Genomic DNA, 20,289 nt, shown 5'->3' with positions numbered 1-20,289 from the left:
ATTTTAAAAATCTTTAATATTTTACTTCTAATGTAAAATATAAGTGGGCCCACAGGTGACCCTGCACTTCCAAACTTTGAAATTTTGCTTTCCTCTGTTTGTCCATTCACTTAATTTTAAACAGTATATTGTGCCTCCTAATTTTGTGTCATCTGCAAACTCGGAACCTCTCATTAACAAAGTTGCTGGTTTTATTTGGTAACAATCTGAGGTCCTAGTCTAGATCGCTGGTGAACATCAACCATCACAACCTGCCAATTGATATTTTTCCTTTAACAACTACACTCGACTTCTAAATCACCCCATGGCAAGCCTTGCCAACTTGAGAGGCTTTGAAAAATGAGGACTTTATTTATTGTTGCAGAACTCTTTTTTTAAGGAGGAAAACCTAGTGACTGTTAAACATTGAGATGACGTTTGGAGATTGTGTATTAATATCCTTAATATCTATTGAGACGGATAGATTTAAGTTCAGACCAGTAGAAGTGTGAAGGAAGAAGTTAACTCTTTCCAAGGGAAAATTTGTTTTATCAGTGCATTGAAGTGACCTTGCAAGTGATGATTGAGATTGGATTGATGATGTGATTTAAGAAGGAAATGAGACAGTATCAGTTGGGTGCAAGGAACTGTTCTATAAACTGCCGCATTAGTGCTGAGTTGACATTTTGTTAGAGGACCAGAAGAATGCAGTGACTGCTTTACTATGTCTGAATTAGTGAAGAAGCTTATGTTATATTTGACCAATGGTTCTTTGCTTTGATTTTTTTTCATGATGTCACTACCCTTTTAAAATTCATTGTTTTGCTCTATAAATTGGAAAGAAGTGAAGACCATCCACATCCTGAAAAACACTATCATCCTGAAATATTCAAGAGAGGGAGTTGTGTTTTGATTCTATACTTCTGCAGTAGTCTTTGCAGCTGCTGCTGGATCCAAGTAGATAGCAGTGTTTGCACTGCTTGCTCGCGTTGGCCATAGACCTGAACATGTCTGAGTATTTTTGTGTATTTGAGTCTTGACTAAAATTTTTGTTTATTTGATTTTGAGGAAATGCCAATCCTTGAGTAGCCTAAGTCTAGACCTCTATGAACACTGTGTTCAGGGCAGATAGCTCACAAGATGGCAGAACCAGATTGCAGAATTTAAACGAGATAATAGGAACTGCAGATGCCTTGGAGAATCTGACGTAACAAGGTGTGGAACTGGATGAACACAGCAGGCTAAGCCGCATCTTAGAAGCAGGAAAGCAGACATTTTGGGCGTAGATCCTTCATCAGAAATGGTATTTCTGATGAAGGGGTCTAGGCCCGAAACGTCAGCTTTCCTGGTCCTAAGATGCGGCTTGTCCTGCTGTGTTCATCCAGCTCCACACCTTGTTATCTCTTATTGCAGAATTTAAAATGTGGGTTTGTAAATGTACATACATTTCTGCATTTTTTTTCATTTGGCATGTGGATCACAACTGTTGTACAACAGTGTATGTTCGGTGTGAAATATGTTCTGCTGAACGTTGCAGCTAGTTGCTGCAGTTTGAAATGTTCACAAAATGAATGGGCCCAAGAGGCTAAACATTTTTGAATGAATTTGTTTCCTTTTCTTAAGGCTGTATCACCCGATGAACCCCAGAACAGCGATGCTCACTCCACCTCCACTGACCTGTTGGATCTGTTACTTCAAGATTCACTGTCAGGCACAGGATCTGGAGGCTCGGGGAGTGCCAGATCAACAGCCTCAGGCTCTTCAGGCTCCCCGTCTAATGGGTGTGGAATGTCAGGAACTGACACAGGTATAGATATAAAAGTAATTGTTTCTACTTCTGGCAGAGCTTTTACATCTGTTTTGTTCATCCAAAGATTATGAATGACCACCGACAAAGTGTTTCTCCCTAACCTGCCTTGCTAAAAGTCAAAGGTAAAAGAAATAAATGTATCAACTCACTAGTACCTTAATTTGATGGACTAAATTACAACAGTGGCTTCGGTTAGGGTAAGAGATGTGAGGTAGAATGGCTCCCCATTTGTCCAAAGCCTCGCTTGACTACGAAACTGTTTTTTCTCCAAAATTTTTTTCTATTTCAAAAGGATTTGTTTGACAATTCACTGTGTCTAACACTGTGCTGTGACACAGAAACATTTCGTTTAATTTTTTTTTAAAGTTGTATTTAACCTAGTCGAAGAAACATACACACTTGAAGTTTAAGCCACCCAAACCTGGAACGGGAAAGTAGGTTAAGCATTTTAAAATCTTGTAAGTTTGAGGGTGTCCAGCTCTTGAATTCTATGTCTTGGCTCACTGCAGACTTGGTTATCTTTCTGGGTTCAACGTTAGTGTAGTCTATTTAGCTGTTCTTCAGGTGTCAGGAGTTTTGGAGTTGAGTTCTTTTAGTTGCCACAGGCAGATACCTTTTTAAATGATCAAAACCAGCACACAGGGTTCAAAATTTGCAAGTATGATGGAGGTAGAGAGGAGGACCCATGTCGGGCAAACAGAAAATGCTGGAGAAACTCAGCAGGTCTGGCAGCATCTGTAGACATAGAAAAAGAAATGATGTTAACTCTGCTTCCCTGTCCACAAATGCGATCAATCCTGCTGAGTTTCTCCAGCACTTCGTGCTTGCTTCAGATTTTTTAGCATCCACAGTATTTTGTTTTTATTTCACCCACATAGGGATCTTTCTTTACTATCTCATTTGTTTGTGCTATTCTGCAGAAAAGCAGTACTTAAAGAGGGTTAGGATAACAAGGTGTAGAGCTGGATGAACACAGCAGGTCAAGCAGCATCAGAGGATCAGAAAAGCTGACGTTTTGAGCCGAGACCCTTCTTCAGAAAGCTTAAAGAGGGTTATCTGACTTGTTATATGTACTTCTTTCTCCAAATGACTAAATTATCCCAAATATGGTTGTAGTGTAGTGGATTAATACATGCTTAGATGATGTCTGATGAAAGTCCTTTCGCAGCTAGAGCCCTGGTTTCTAAGTGATTTATTTCCAATGGTTTGCATCTAGTTGAGTATGCAAGTGATTATCTGGATGTTTACCTCTTGGAATAGGAGCTGGCCCCATTCATACTTCTTCAAGGTAACTGTTCTTACGTAGACTTTGATGACAGGATTTCACCATCTAGTGCTTTGAAGTATGAAGGCACAGTGCAGCAAATGTTGACCGTCTTGATTGTGATGTCAGATTGTTTGAAGGTGGCATTATGCTTCTTAAAAACTCAGGTGGTTTTCAGCCAGTAAACTCATTGTCATTTTTTATACAGCACACCTCAAGACTTCAAAGGCACCTGGAAGCGATAATATATTTTGGGCTTTGCTGTAGTTAAAGAAGTTTCCATAGCAATGCAAGTTTTTTTTTTAAACTTCTGGGTGAAAAGAGTGTTGTTTGTTCTGTTGTAGAGAAATTTGGATGTAACTGTTGAAACTTTTTTGTGTGAAAACCTCAGTCTGGGCATTCATGGAGTCAGGGGGACTACATGGATATATTCTGGGATTCCTGCTTCCTTTCTCAGAGCCTCCAGCTTTCACCAGGGTAGGTTAGGAATACAGAATGTGATTCTGCAAAGTGCAAGAACTGTAGCACTTGTCCTTTTACCTTCAATCTCCTGATCGTTCATTGTCCTAAATTCCCTTGACAAGTGAAACTGGAATTTATGTACACTTCTTTCAGTTTGGTACTGACAATGTGGCCTGCTTTACACTGGGGCAGATTAATCTGGGTGACGACTTTGTGAAACATCTCTGCTCAATCTGCAAGCATCAACACCCAAGTATCTTCTGACCTATTTTAATTGTCTACCTTGTTCATATGCTGACCTCTCTGTCTTTGGAATATTGCAATGTCACAATGAAGTTCATCACTGGTTTGGCTTGTTTAATCAGTTAGGCACTCCATTTCTGGACTCAATGTTGAAGTCACCGATTTCCAGTCAACTTTTCTCTCCCTTTCTTTGCATCAAGCAATCTGAACCTTGTTTTACTCCTTGTTTGGACTGCTGTTGTTCTTTACATTTGTTATTCACATCTACTTTGGACACTTTTTGTTTATTAACTTGTCCTTTTGGCTGTAGACAACTAACATTTTTGTCATTTAATGTCTCCTACATTTCACCCTTTTTTTCCCCCTCCTGTCTCCTGTTTCACTTGTGTAAGATTTATTACATTTCCAACATTTTCTTTCTACCGATATTGAATCGCTAAGTATTTCAGCTATTGTCTGTTGTTATCTTAGATTTCTACCATGCTTCTATTCCTTTGTCTAACCTCTGACTATTTGACTTCATTAAATTGAGACTTTTTTAAAAATCATTACTAGGAAGCAGTCATCTAAGCAACACCAGCAAATATTTTGGAAGCATTGACTCCTCGGAGAATGACCACAAGTCAAAACTGGGAAACTCCAAGAAGATTGACCATTTCACTAATTGTGTACTCCAAGACCCAGCCTGGATGTCAATGGCAAATACAGATGAAACAACAATGATGACCTATCAACTTCCATCTAGGTGAGTACTGAAACTCTAGTAGGAAGGTTTTGTCAATTAAGGACCCTGAGATATAGGAACAGGAGTAAGCCTTACAGTCTCTCAAGCCTGCTCCGCTATTCATTACGATAAAGGCTGATCCACCATTCCTCAAATCCACTTTCCTGCACTTTCCCCATAACGCTCAAATTCACTGACTGATCAAGAATTTCTCTACCTCAGCCTTAAAGATACACAAGGACTCTGCCTGCACCTCTCTATGGCAAGGAATGCCAAAAACTCTCAATTCTCATGGCGAAGTAAATTGACATCTCTTTAAACTATATTCCTAACCACACTGTTCTGAGATGTTGCTACACACCTCTGCAGCAGATGGGACTTGAACCCAGGTCTCCCAGTCCAGGGGTAGGGTTGCTACTACGAGAGGGCCCTTTTGACACCTCTTTATTCAGAGGTTTTGCGTAATGGTTCTAGATTTTCCCATGAAGGGAAAAATCCTCTCAGCGTTTACTGTCTCAAGCTCCTTGAGAATCTGCTATGTTTCAATGAGATCAACTCTCATTCTTCGAAACACCATTGAATGGAGTCCCACCCTGTTTAACCTTGGCTCATAAAATAATCCTTTCGTTTCAGGGGTTATCCTTGTGAACCTTCTCTGAACTGTCTCCAATGAAATAAAATATCTTTCTTTAAGTCAGGAGTCCAAAATTGCTCGCACTACTTCAGATGTGTTCTCACCAGCACCTCGTACAGTTGCAGGAAGGCCTTCGTCCTGTCATACTCCAGCTCCCTTGAAATAAGGGCCAACATTCCTTAGCCTTCCTGATTACTTGATGCCCCTGTGTGCTAGCTTTCTGTGTTTAATGTACAATGCCCCAAGACCCTTTGTATTGCAGCTTTTCTCCTTTTAAATAACATTCTGTTCTTTTGTTCTCCCTTCCAAAATGAACAACTTCACATTTCCCACATTATATTCCATTTGCCAACTTTTTGCCCACTTAACCTAACAAGATCTCTCTGTAAGCTGTATGTATCCATCTTGTAGCCTGCCCTTCTACCTAATTTTGTGTCATCTACAAATTTAGCTACAGTACATTTGCTTCCTTTCTCCAAGTCATTAGTATATATTGTAAATAATTATGGTCCCATCACTGATCCCTGTGGGACTCACAGGTCACCAATCTGAAAAATTACCCCTTGTCCTCATGTGCCATTTTGTGTCCATGTGCCAATTCTCTACCCACGCCAGAACGGTACCTCCAACGTCATGGGCCCTTATGACTTAACCTTTTGTGAGATACTTTGTTGAACACCTTCTGGAAATCCAATTACAGCACAGCCACTGGTACTCCTCTGTCCACTCTGGTTGAGTTTTCCTCAAAAAACTCTTAATGAATTAGTTAGACCTTATTTCTCTTTCTTCAAACTGTACTGACTCTGCTTGATTGGATTATGATTGTTGTTGCACTAATCCATATGCCTTCAATGTTACTGTATCTTGTGACTTTAATTTGTTTAGCCGCTGCCTTGCAGTTGACTGAGTGATATTGGCTGGTATCCAAGTTCTGCTGTGATCATCTGAAAATCTGTGCATTGATCCACTGAAGCGGAATGATGGGTTATGTGCAATATTCTCCTTGATGATAACACATCAGAAGAGGTTCCACTTGGTTACTAACAACCTGCCTCTGGCCAGAAGATTTGATTTATAAGAAGACAGAGCTCAGGGATGAATAGACAACTCCTCTTTATAAACTGTTAGCATTTTGACCATTTGTTAACATAAAGTTGTCCGATTATCTTGGTTAATGCCTCCAGCCTATAAAGAAGAACTTTTTTTGTTTGAAAGGCTGCATTTGCTGACACACAGGAGTATTCAGATTAACAGCAAAACCTCTGGAATAAAATTGAAATTTAAAAAAATCTAAAAACATAAAACCATTAATGACAAACCACATCTGTGAAGAGAACAAAATTAAAGTAGATGTTTTACACATTGGTCATATATTACACGTGTATATGCGACAGCACACATTTCCTTTGTGAAAGGCACATGCCTGCATTGGAGATGCAAGGAATAATATAATTTCAGTCACATGATTGAAATCAGAATCTGAAGCAGCTGTACACTGTTGCAGAGAACATTATCAAGAAGTCTAATACCTGTGCTGAAGGTATAAGAAATTGGATCACCCTAACATATGCCTGATTTCATTTTCTTTTTCAGGATTGAGGTAGGTTTACAGCTTAAGGGGTAAAATGAGTGCTGAGGAATTTTCTTTGCTTCTGAAAAACACCCAATGTTTATTTCAGTTGACTTGCTTAAAATGAAAATTGGGCAGTTTTCATAACAGGGAGCCAGTCAACGAGGCCAGCTTTATTGTGGGCTGACAAATTGACCGACTGGCCATTGTCTCTTAACTATAACAGGATCATCTCGGTGTTTGAACAGCATTACAGTCTTGGAAAGAAAGGTGTTGGCAAAATCCATTTTCATCCTTGGACCGTAAGAAGTTGGAATTACCCATGTATGCTGGACAGTTTCTTGTTACAACGTGGTCTCTGTACTAAGACACAAAGCAAATGGTGTTTATACTGCACTGCTTTTACTTAGATTCCTCTTCTTCATTGTTCTTGTTGACTCTTGCTGCAGTATAATTTCAAAGTCTGGTGCAGTTTTGTTATTTCTTCAAAATGGTCAGCAGTGTTGACTGGTACTGATTAAGCCACAGTTTAATTTGTTAATAATGGTGACAACAGACACACGTGACCTCATCACTCGACCTGTCTACATGCAAGGCTCCCCAGATAGAAATTAGGAGCTGTAACTCCCAGCCGATATTTTTTTTTCTAAAATTATTTTCCTCTCTCTCACTATTCCCAGCTTTGAGCCAGTGAGCACATTTTCAGAGTCTTTGGGTGAGATAACAGATTCTGTACTAGGGTTTAAATCAGTATTAATCTGCTAGGACAGCATGTTGCTGGCACTGGTTAAATAATTGATACCTTAATGCAATTCTCTAAAAAAATGAAAGATACTTGGTGGTGAGTGTGAGAGAGTGCAATGGTCTAATCGTGGACTTCAGTAACATTAAAAAGCCAACACCATAGTGGACATTTTATAACTCTGAAGTCCCTGTGCAATAAGAGAGTCATTTGCCAATCATTCGCTGCTATCATTTAAGAAGTATGTTTTACATACAAAAGTGTTCCTAATTTATGATCTGCTTTTGTGGCAGCATGATTAGTGTAGTACTGTTGATCTGTCCTCCATGATGTCAAATAATTTTTGCAGAAAAAGATAAGCAATTTGCCAATTATGTCAGATGTTATGGAGATTATTCATATTGAATACAGTCATGTTCTGTTTTAGTTATACTTTTTTAAAAAATAGTGTGTCTTATATTGCCAGCTTGAGAGAGCTACCCAGCAACAAAGTTTTTTTTTATTCTGAAATTAGTGTCTAAAATTTGAGCAAAGGAAACCGGGTGCAAGTGGCAAGTTGGACCTGTTAGGTAAAGAAAATACACTACAGGACTGGTAATGACTAATGGTTAAACGTAGGAAATAGGAGCAGGAGCAGGCCATTCAGCCCTTACAGCCTGCTCCACCATTCAGTATGATCATGGCTGATCATCTGACTTAGTACCCTGTTCCTGCTTCTTCCCCATAAGGAAATACTGCAAGGCCTACAACAGATATACATTTCTCTTTGGCACACACACCCAAAGAGAAAGGTGACTCAGCTATTGTTAGCAAAAAGTTAAAGATTACAATAGATCAAAGCAAGTGGTTTGTTGAAATGCCAGAAACAGTGGTAAACACTGCCCAATGCACCATAATCACTTCATCAACCAACCAATGGTCTGTAATTAACCCATAAAACACATTCATAGTTTCACCCACCCTTACAACCTTAGCACTGCTGCAAGCCTCACACACACACATCACAGCTTGTGCATACAGCCAGGCATTCAACATCTCAGATTCATCTTCCGAATGGACTGTGCCACAGCCGCTGACTGGCTTAACTTACATGACACTTGTCCTACAAGTGAAAGGTAAGTGTTAATGCAGTGTTTTTAAGACTCCTGGTCCTCACCCTGATGTAAGAGCTGTTGCTGCTACACCTGGTACTCCATGAAGAAAGCTGTCAACAAACGCATAAAGCTCAACCTCATATACATTCCACTGTAAAAGAAAGTGAGATAATCCTGCTCAACAGACTCCAGAGTTTAAGTAACAGGCAGGAAAACACAACAGCACTTCATTGAAGGCTATACTGAACAAGGAACCAACTTGGCGAGCCAACCAATCACAACATCCGCAGTCTATTCTAAAATCTTAGTGGCATTAGTTGAAACCTTGCCCTCCAGAGTATCGGCACTGATGTTAGATCAGCTCTTTGTTGTCACAATCTTTCCGCTCTACATATTTTGCTAGACCTGTATACTGATGCCCTCATCAAAATGGTGTCCAGCGCAGCTCAAACCAGAAGTATGCAAGCCCCGAAGATACTCCCTCCCCCGTCTCTAGCCGTTGACATATGCAATTTCCTACTGGCCATCTTATTGGGAGTGCTTTGCCTTATGTGTTGAGTATAATTGTCGCTATTAGGTTTACTTTTAGTATTTTGTGAGGCAATGTTATTTAGAAACGCAATTGGCATGCTAATCATAATCGTTTCAACTTTAGGGACATTGAAACCGTTCTAAAAGAAGACCGAGAAAAGCTGAAAATGATGCAGAGAAATCAACCAAAATTCACAGAGGATCAAAAAAAAGAACTCTACGAGGTTTTTCCCTGGTTTAGGACAAGTATACTGCCAAAGACCATTGATATCCCAGTAAGTATTACGTGGTTTTACAAATTTTCCAATTCCACATTTTCTGTTCTAGCACTGGGAGTAAATTATGTCCTGATCCATTTTCTTACATGTCTGTATTCTTTATTCTCAGATAAAACATAGCACAGACATTGTTTCAATATGATTCCTTCCTTCCTGTCCCTACACTCCAATCACACAAGATCCAATCATTCACTACATTATTATGCTACATCACGTCACTATTGAAACTATTGTTAGATTCTGGAGGGCGTTTCCCTCTTGTTTGGCTAAATTTAGATGCAAAAGTAAAATACAGCCAAAAGAAAAACAAATGTCGCAAAATGCAGCTTCATAGCTCTACAAGTACCCTTACAGCTGGAAGCCCTGAAAATGGCACATGCAGCACTTTCAACTCCTTCCAGTGTAAATGCCCACTGCTACGATGGTGCCCATGTGGATGCCATCTGTGCACCAGAAATTGCCCCATGCAGATTGTGATAATAAACAGTTGTACTGTTGATCTGACATATGATTTAGCATACATTGGAGCAGCATGGATCTTGCAGCTGTTCCTGTATTTGCAGGCTTACTTAAGAGTTTCACTGTAGTTATGATGTTCCACTAATTTGAGATTTTCATAAGAACATGAAAAGGAAATGTTTGGAGCGATACGGACCAGGAGCAGGAAAGTGAGACAAGTTTAGTTTGGCTTGGACTGGTTGGACCAAAGGTCCATTTCCGTGCTGGATGACTGTATCTTGGAAATGCAGGTCCAGTTATCTATATCAGTCAGACCAAACACAGGCTTGGGGACTGCTTCAGGGGGCATCTCTGTTCTGCATGCAGCAACCAAGTCAACCTTCCAGTTGCCGTCCATTTTAATTCCCCCTCTCACTCCCCTGATGACATGTCTAACCTTGGCCTCCTGCACTGTCACAGTGAGGCCAAATGTAAACCCGAGGAGCAACACCTGATGTTTTGCCTTAGAAGCTTATAGCCAAGTGGCCTTAACCAGTTTCAAAATCCCTACACAACCAGCCTTATCCCATGTCCAACCCAACTCTTCCTGACCTGACCTCACCTGCATGCCTTCCCACTCACCTATCCGCGGCACCCTTCCCGTGGACCAATCACAGTAACCCTCTGCTTGCAACCACCTATCACCATCTCTCTTAACCTTTCCCCAGCACCCTCTTTTCCCCCCACTCCTTATTTATTTCTGCGTTCCCCTCTCCTTCCCAGTCCTGACAAAGGGTTTTGGGCCAAAACATTGACTTGCGTGCTTCTCAAATGCTGTGCTTTTCCAGGCTCACAACTATAGACCTTGGCTTCCAGCATCAGCAGTCCTTATTGTTTCCAGTTATTGACCTGTACTAACCACTCACAGTTGAATAAGTATTCCAGTGCCAAAGAAACACTCACTCCTCCATATTACTGTCACTTAAAGGAACATGATATGAAGGTGTTGGAGTGAGGTGGGCAAAGTCAAAGGTCACACAACACCAGGTTATAGTCACCACGTTTATTTGAAATCACCAGCTTTTGGAGCATTATGCCTTTGTCTGCTGAAGTTAGATTTAACCTGATTGAAGGAGCAGAGCTTTGAAAGCTTGTGGTTTTGAATTAACCTGTTGGACTATAAACCTCATTTCATATGATTCTATAGGAACAATTCACTGACATGTGAGGAGGTACTTTTATTATTTACTGTTGCTCTGGGTGTGTTTGTGAAAGTACTGTGCATTTTTGGGGGAGTCCTGGTGATTTTTTTGATTTTGAATGTACTGTGGCTGCATCCTGACAGAGTTGGGAGTGCCTTTGTCAACAACAAGCTGCAGTAGTGTGGTTTGCCGCGAAAGAAGCAGAAATGGAGCAAGGCTGCAGTACAGGGAATTTCTACAGTGAGCTGAGACAGTGGCTGCTCATGGTTGTGAGCACAAGTAGAGTTGGGCATTACCTTCATGCTGGAAAAAATGGGCTCTAAATTTTGTCTGATGCCCTATGCCATGTTGGAGATATTTTCCATCCTCCTTGCTGTGAGATGAAACTGTCTGTCAGACTTGTATGTAAACCAAGGATTTCTGCAAGCATGCTCATCAGCATCCTCCTGTACGCTATCCCTAAAAGTTCTTTGTCTGGGTTTGCACTCACTTAAAAATGATCAAAGCTCCTCTTCCTGTCTGATCTTTAAAAATCATCAACCTGAAAAGTTTCTCACTTCACAAATGCTGCCTCATCTGCCAAGGGTTTTTCAGTGATAATTGTAACTACAGGTGCTGGAGAATCCAAGATAACAAAGTGTGAAGCTGGGTGAACACAGCAGGCCAAGCAGCATCCTGCTTGGCCTGCTGTGTTCATCCAGCTTCACACTTTGTTATCAAGAGTTTTTCAGTACTTCCTTTTAAAATAAAAAAAATAAAATATTTTGCTTGGTTCTAAAATATACCAAATTATAACTGGATTAAAAAAAAATACCAACATGATATGGGTACCTGGATCTGATTCTGTGAAATCTTCAGTCTGAAATGTTTGATGTAAAATTTAAAACTTAAAAGTTATTATGACGAATCTCAGATTTGAATCCAAGTATCACAATCTGCTTTACTTTGGTATGTGCCAAAATTCACCATTTTATACAAAACATATGGCCATCTTCACTTGTCTTCATTGATAAAGATGCTACAGACCTAATTCCACTTCATTGTTTCAGAGATAGCAGGAAGTGCAGATGCTGGAGAATCTGAGATAACGAGGTGTAGAGCTGGATGAACACAACAGGCCAAACAGCAGCCCTTCTGAAGAAGGGTCGAGGCCCGAAACGTCAGCTTTCCTGCTCCTCTGATGCCGCTTGGCCTGCTGTGTTGTTATCTCCACTTCTTTGTGCTTGGATTTCAGCAACATACAGATTTCTTTTATGTAAGAAAGACCTTAAAAGGTATTAAGCTTTTTTAAAAGAATTTAAGATTTTCCAGGATTGCTTGCAAATCCTTCTTCATTGTTGCTGGACCAAAGTCCTGGAAGACCCTGACAAACAGCACTTTACAACCCCAACTAACAGCACAATATTTTCATCACATGGGCTACAGCAGTTAAGGAAGGTATTTGGCAGCCAGCTCCTCAAGGGAGAATTAAGGAAGCAGGAAATGTTGGTCTCATCATTGATAACCCAGATCGTGTGAATAAATAAATAGAAAGATAGATCTCGAGTAAATTCTCCACTTTGTTTTTGTAGAACATCAAATCAAAAATCTCATAAAATTACAGTTTCACCCAATTTGCATTAGAGTGCAATTGGTCATGTTTCAGGTAGTATGTGGAATGCACTAGTTTGAGTGCATAAAAATAACTTCTCTTTCAGAATTAGATCTGCTCCTGATAGAAACCCAGGGTTGGAGTTGCGTTTTGATCATTAAAGTTGATTGACTGATTCTAAAACCAGTTATTGAACGTTGACAAATAACGGAATATAAGAATGCTGAAGAGGTTTATTGTACCTACCTATGAAAAAAAGTGGTACTGATCAAATGGGACTTTGTGGTTCAGACAGACTTGGATTTTTAGTACATTGTTGGAGACACAGCCAAACACTTTCCTGTTGAATCCTTTTAGCATTTAGTTGTGAGATTCGATCGAACACCACATAGCTGGTAGGGTCATTAACCACTAGCTGTATAGCTTTTTAAAACAGGACATGAAAATTAGGTATCAGCTGTAATCCTGATTATGGAACTAATTTGGGGTTTAGTTTTTATTTAAACAAAGCTGCCAGAACTCATCAAATTTTAGCAACATGTTCTGTTTGAGCATTTGAACATGAGCAATGACTGGGCAACATGATGGGAGGAGGGCCAAGGAAGACCAAGCATTTTAAAAGGATTTTCTTATAATCTGTTCTTCCCTAATATGCTTTAAATTGGCACTGGAGGTTGCAGGATATGGAATTGCACCAGTCTAATTTTGGTTATATATTCGTTCTAACTCTTGTTAATTTAGGATTTGGCTTGCTGGGAGAAAAATGTATCGCAAAACAACTCGACGATATTCAATGTGGAAATCCTTAACATAGAATTGAATGGGTTGATAGACCCAAACCACAATGCTGGCTATCCACCCTTGAACTTGCCAACTGAAGAGCAAAATCATGCAGAAATAACAACCTCTAATCTGGAAGTAGCAACAACCACGTTTGAAAACTCTGCAAGTTGAAAGTGTTTTGACTTTGTAAATAAACTTCTACTAAATAGATTTGAATGCACGGAGCTTCTTTTCGGAATTTTCAAGAAACTGCATCTTGCCTTCAATGAAATGTTCAAGTTTAAGAAAAGTGAAATATTTTATGGAACTTTTTTTTAAGTGGGTGTATTTAATACATAAATTGTGTTGCTTCAAGCTGATTTCTAAATGTCTCTGCAATTTTTAACATGTATTCATGGAGTCTGGATTAATTGTACTTGACAGACCTTTGTGTTGTTGATGTGACACTTGGATTTCTGAATGTTTCCAGTTCTTTGCTGTTCCAATCATAAATCTGACTTGATAGTCCATTGTAGATTATGTATTAAATTCATCATGGATAAATATCTTTGTGGAATTTTGTAACACCTTTTACAAACATGCTATATACCTATACATTTTGTAGTGGTTTGCAAGGAGCTTTGTTCCATGAATTCAAATATTTTAACAATATTCCAGTGATTGGCAACACACCGCGAAGGCTAGTAATTTGGTGATGACCTATAAGAGTAATTGTGGTTTCTGTCAGTGTTCAAGCAGATTTGTGTACTTGGATGTTCAACTATAGCCTTAAATGGAGCCATCCTAATTTCTGAATGTTGATTGGAATACGCCGTAAGGTGATGTTTTTGAATTGAACCTCAGTGAAATAGACTGTCAAAGTATACAACAGCACTTATTTGGAGAAGTGAGACTAAACAGCATATTCTGACTCTAGACCAAAGAAATAAACAACATGTTCAAGAAAGGCTTAAGTAAACCAAATTGACATGTGTGGGTGACTTGTCCAGTCTTTGAAATCACATAACAAAGGGACAGTCCAGTGCCTCATTAAACTCTCTCCTCTGTATTGTGTTGTAGCTGTTGTGAAAGACCCACAATTTTCTTTAGATTATGTGTTTGAGAATATGTGATGTAGGACTTAGTCTGCAGTGTTACATCAGAAAACAGACAATTAATTTATAAGCATTTTAATATTTTTTAAGAAGCCCTGTTTTCATAAAACGTCCTAATTGCCAGCCTTCCTTTTGTAAATTTTAACTTTATGCACAAGTTATCCACAGATGCTAGGTATTTTAAAGGTTCTGTCAAATAATGTTTAGTATGATCTGAAGTGTGATAATTTTATGATAATGTTGTACTTTTTGCCTTATTTGACATTCAGTAGTGAATTAGGAAATTGGTTACAAGTTTATACACCCCTTACTGGGGTTTCCAGGCAGGAATGCTGATATAAGGAAGAATTCTGGGTAGTCACTGATCTGTAGGATTTCTGTTGTCAAATAAAGCTGAAAGATTTACCATTGTGTGGGCATTATCTCTTGGCCACATACCCAAGACACAGCAATGTGAATTACGTGTTAGCACTACTTTATTACTTGCTATAATCCTTGTGGCCAGATTACTGACTTCACCTTTCTCCCCTGACTTCCATGTGAACATTTTTCATTTGAGAGAATTTCCCCAGCATTCTCAAGTTAGGAATTCCTCTGCAATTTTTAGTGACCCCAGGACAAATGATGGTGGGCCTGTGATGCAGGAGATAAGAATGAGTTAGATTCTGCAGAGTCATGTTTAGAGGCATGGGCCAAGCAGGGCTCCCCAGTCACATTAATTGTTTCATGAAATAAATCTTTGCTCTGGTTCCACACTTTGTACTGTGTGAACTCGCCCAACTAAGTTAAAGAAAGTGTGTATTTTTTTCCTGTTTCCTTTCTCTTTTTGTCTAATAGTAAAGGAGAGAGATAATAACATATTGTGAAGAGCATGTTGTACAGCAAGTCTAAGATTTGGGAGTAATCTAGAACACACGTCATTCTTATTTTCTACCTACGGAATATTTTGATTTTGAGACTTAATAGCTGCATAATATGCCACTGTCTGAACTAGCAGCTTTTCCTCCAGAATATCATTGATTTTGTTCCTTATGTCACATATTGCTCAATAATTGAAATGATTGAAGCATCTTTTCCAGACTGAAGGCTGTTACCCATCTTTACAAATTTTAATCAATAAAGAATCTGCAGTTTGGTTTTCCTCTTCTATATCTGCCAGAGCTCATAGCCTACATTAACCTGTTATGTAGCAGTGCCTTATTTCTGTCTGGAGTCTCTCCTGAGCTTTAATGATCAGAAGCTTATATTGAGAATCAGCTATAAACCTAGGCCCAATATACTGCATTATCACCTATGATTCATTTCGAGCATCATTGGTCTTTCTACAAGTTTCTGAAATGTAAGAATGAAGTTACTTATTTAAAATTTATTCTTAATAATTTTGACAATTCATTAGCACAAGTTAATTGAAGATTTCATATTGTGATGTTAATGCTGTGCCACCTTGCTGTTAATGGAAAACACTGACTTTTTTTTTGGCTAGTGAAAGAACTGAGCTGCTGAATCTTCTTATCAGCGTCACTGTATAGCAGATCCTTCTCCAGGAGTTCAGTTTGATTTTAAAATGCACAATTTTTCTATTTCTATATGGGATGTCACCTACACACAAATTGTTATTGCTGAATAAATGATTGCAGAATGTGTGCCAAGGGCTTTATTGTAACGTTGGCTTGAAGGAAGTGCTGAGCTTGACAATACAAAATAGCTTTGATGTCATGAGAGTTGATCATTCATCCAAGAGTTATCATCAATAATGTAAATAGTCCATGGCAATAGCTGGACTTAATAACCTGTCCAAGTCAATTTTTAAAATCCCATAGAATATAACCGGCCACTGTTTAATGTAAGTTATTCGAGAAATCACAAATATGTGATACAATTATTTTGTTTCTCTTTAAGCAAGGATGATGGCCTAAGATTACAATTTGGTTTGAATTCATCTTCAACGAAACCTATAGTTTAATTTTTAATCAGCCATTGGCATTGTTTTTGGAAGGAGATAGAATTTTTTAAATTTACACTTATTTTTAATCTGTGGAATCTGAGAAATGAGACAGATACTTTCCTAGTATCCATCCTTAACCTCTGGAACTGGCTTCTTTTTCCAATGGGATTTTTAAAATTTGTAGCTGTTCACATAAAAGGGAGAGTTTTTTTTTAATTTAAATGATAAACGCCTCATAAAACCATGAAAGTTGGTTGACAGAATTGGTTACTGCCATCAAAATTCATAGCACCAAGCTCCTCGGTCTGTTGAAGAATTCATAAAAAATCAAAAAAGTATATGTTTTGATGGCTTTTTAGTAGCCTAAAGGTTAAATTTGTGTTGTGCCCTATTGTTCATTGTTTTATATTGCAAACATATGAGTTTTTTTAAAAACAAATAAACTGTTCCAGTTCAATTTTAAACTGCTGTACTTTTAATGTATCGTAGTGTTCAAATAACGTTCGGAAAGCCCACATGGAAAAATTGTGCACGCAAATTAGACATCTTTCAGTAGATTTTGCACAGTAATTTCATAGCAGCTAAATAGTTTATCAAAGAGGACGTGCAAAGCTGGATGAACACAGCAGGCCAAGCAGCATCAGAAGAGCAGGAAAGCAGATGTTTCAGGCCTTGACCCTTCTAACCCTGCTGCAGCATTTGCTACTATCTCTGAAACAATTTTACCCCCACTGAGGCAGCTCTGACTATCTCTGAAATAATTTATCAAGCTGTCTTATCATCAATTTCATAGTTGTGTCTTTCAAACCTCATTATCCTTGTTTGTTTTGTAATGCTTGTTTGTTCATGATATTAAGTTAACAAACTTCAGAGTTCAAGATGTCAACATGAAATTTATTTTGTTTGATGAAGCTTTAGGTAAGTTATGAAAAGAAAATCCGTTTGTTTGAACAAAGACCTGTGCTCAATGTTATTTACAATTCATTGAATGTGCTGCGCTAAGTCCAAACTGCAGTGAAAAGTATCATTAATTCTTCTGCACACATTGTATTCTCTTGAAATGGAACATTATTCCCAAATACTCTGACTGTTTTCTCCATTCTTTCAGCCTGTCTCCAAAGAAATCACCTTATGTGAAAGTAACTTTCTTCTTCCCTATTGTCACATCCATTAAAATGAGAGGGTAAAAATGTCATATCAGTAACAAAGAGTACGTCAAAACCAATGATTTGTCTATTGTCCGTACACTTTTTGTAAGACTATTTTGAATATAGTTGGTTACCATTTGTGTATAGTTTCCACTTGAAACTACTTCCATGGCACTATAAATGTGAAACAAAATTGAGAAGACAAGTTTGTAAGGACTAGCTGTGGACAGAATTCTGCATTGTTATGACAGAGTTCAAGTGTTTAAAAACTGAACATCTTGAACTTACCAAATTGTTTTCAATCTGGATATTTAGTTATGTCAGGTGGTACCATGAACATCCACGGTGGCAACTATTCATTATTCCAAAATGGCTTCAGGAAATACGCCAACGTATTTCAATCTGTGGTGCTGTCATTCCTTTTGCTATCCCAATAAACCACTCTGTGGTAAGAGATTATCTCATTTTCAGCTGGCAAGAAGATGAATCATTGGTTATATTTGCATTATGGTCCACTTTATTAATGGTCACACAAATCGGTGATCCAGCTCTCATCCTCACGTATACAAAATAAGTCTGTTCACTGAGTGCTTTGTACCATTTCATTGAAGATATAAGAAACTCTATGGCAAAACTATGATGAGTTGTACTTACGATCTTCAGGATCTTGCAACACAACATCAAGAAGTTTCAGAAATATTGCAGATGCCACAAGTCGCTGCCTAAACCTTTAAGTATTTTTCCTTCAATATTTGGCAAATGCTGTTGGAAATAAGGCCTGTGCAATCATCCATACCATATCAGGACCTCATGTGCATGGGTTCGTGTTCCCTTCCATTATGTGGTAATTATTGAGCCTCTGTTTATAAACATTTTGACCCTCTCATACACACTGCCTGGCTCATTACTAGCTAATTCACCTTACCTCAACACACTTCCAGGAATGTCTTCTGATTTAAGCTACTGATGGTTTAAGCATAAACCTCTCACTTACTGCCTTTGAAAACCTTTCCCTTATGCATTCCTCCTCTCACATGTCCAAGGCACTAGAGAAACAGCACACAGAAATGATAATGACACGTGATCACTCAATTTACACTCGTAAGCATCAGGCCGGAACCAGATACTTTGCACAGAGGGAAGCATTGATGTAGGATGTGTACAGTGAGACACTGGCCTGAGTGCATTTCAGGAAGCAAAGATAACACTTCTGTCCTCTTGCTAATGCAGTTTCTCAAATATCTTCCATGTGTCTGGTGACAGGTACTGTACCGTCCAGTCCACCACACAACAAACTACCATGAATTTTGACATCACCTCTGCTGAGTGTTAAGAGTAGCCCAGGCAGCTAAAGTGCTTATTCAACCTCAATCTTCTGCTTTATCATACTTTGTGTAGCAGCATAGCTTGGTCAGTTTTGGGTGAGTTCTGCAATAATAAAGATGATATCAAGATTAATGGTAGTATGTTGCATGGTGAACATGGGTGTGTGGTATTTGACCGCATAGTTTTTCAAGCGTGTGTGTGGGTTGTACAGTAGAGTTTTCTGCTATGTCAATAAAAGGCCTTGTCACCCAGTCACCACGCTTTGTTTTGCCTGTGCTGGTCCAAGTACATTTGGCACAGCAGACTGGTGCAAGATGTTCGCGACATGACTACAACCAAAGCAATAAGTGTTAACATGCATCATTTGTCATCTAGACAGTCAGATGATTTGAAGCAAGACTCAGCTATTAAGTAAAGTTGAACCTTGGTCTCGATGTCACTTCTAAACTAAAGTTTAATTTCTCCTTGTACACTTAGGGTTCAGCAATCTATTGATTTCAGCCTAACCGAGCATCCATAATCCTATGGGGTAAAGAATTGCAAAGATTCAGGCAACTGCATGTTCAATGATTTTGGTAAGAAAAGGGATTCTTTTGTTGGGGCCATAGTTTGCAAAGACAGAATTGTAATGATTTGTTTCATTTACAAGTGTATTTGGCAGATTTAAAGGGGAAAGAGTCAGTACCTGAGCTGAGGAAACCGTCGACGATATCAGCTAACATGGGCTCAGTAGAAAAGTTGGGTATTTAGCAACTTCGTGGAAATTGGGTCAAGGAAGTGGGCGTTGTGGATGAGGTAATAAGAAACAAGTGGATGGAGTGTCTGGGGAACAGTGCAAATGCAGAACTAAAATGGGGGAACCTTAGAGGAAATGTGAAGAAATGGAGAAAAAAGCAGCTGAATAAATTGTCTCACTTTTTGCAAAAAAAAAGATGTCTTGCAGGAGTTGATGAGAACCACACAATAAACTGTTGTAACCCTGGACAAAGTTTTCAGTTAAGTCTCAAGTGCCTCTCAGCTCCATCACAATTTTTATGAGTCTTCATTAGATTTGTTTGTGTTTTATGACATCTCATTTCCTTAGGCAATGCTGACTTCCCTCCAAAACAAGTTCCACTGACCATAATAAACAGAGTTAATTTGGATCACAGGTATAGCACTGGTTTTTAATTCAGTCTGAAAAATATGTTTAAATTTCCAAATAGTTGTATACATAATTTCAGATTAAATTCAATCATTATCACTGTTGATCATAATGATAGACATTTATGTAGTCTGTAGGCCAGTAAGATAATTGATTATCAATATACCTATCTGTTTGAAAGCCGTTTTTTGTTTGTTTTAAATCATCACATAGTTAATTTTGATCTTCAATAAAACATAAACAAATGTGTTTCCTCTTAGGGATGGATATATTGCTAAGACTATCAA

At 38.7% G+C, this 20,289-nt stretch overlaps 1 protein-coding gene across 3 annotated transcripts in view; it reads left to right on the top strand.

Moving 5' to 3' along the window:
* The window catches only part of per2 (period circadian clock 2), an 88,076-nt gene extending 72,502 nt beyond the window's left edge, over positions 1-15,574 (top strand). For all 3 annotated transcript variants that reach the window (XM_048542355.2, XM_048542356.2, XM_048542354.2), the window contains 4 exons: positions 1,603-1,786; positions 4,314-4,503; positions 9,178-9,328; positions 13,304-15,574. In XM_048542355.2, the coding sequence (XP_048398312.2) occupies positions 1,603-1,786; positions 4,314-4,503; positions 9,178-9,328; positions 13,304-13,516 (738 nt within the window). In that variant the 3' untranslated portion in view covers positions 13,517-15,574. The remainder of the gene's footprint in view (positions 1-1,602; positions 1,787-4,313; positions 4,504-9,177; positions 9,329-13,303) is intronic.
* The last annotated feature ends 4,715 nt before the right edge of the window (positions 15,575-20,289 follow it).

The sequence above is a fragment of the Stegostoma tigrinum genome, chromosome 14 (assembly GCF_030684315.1).
Source record: "Stegostoma tigrinum isolate sSteTig4 chromosome 14, sSteTig4.hap1, whole genome shotgun sequence".
NCBI lineage: Eukaryota > Metazoa > Chordata > Chondrichthyes > Orectolobiformes > Stegostomatidae > Stegostoma > Stegostoma tigrinum.
This window is presented reverse-complemented; position numbering and strand designations above follow the sequence as displayed.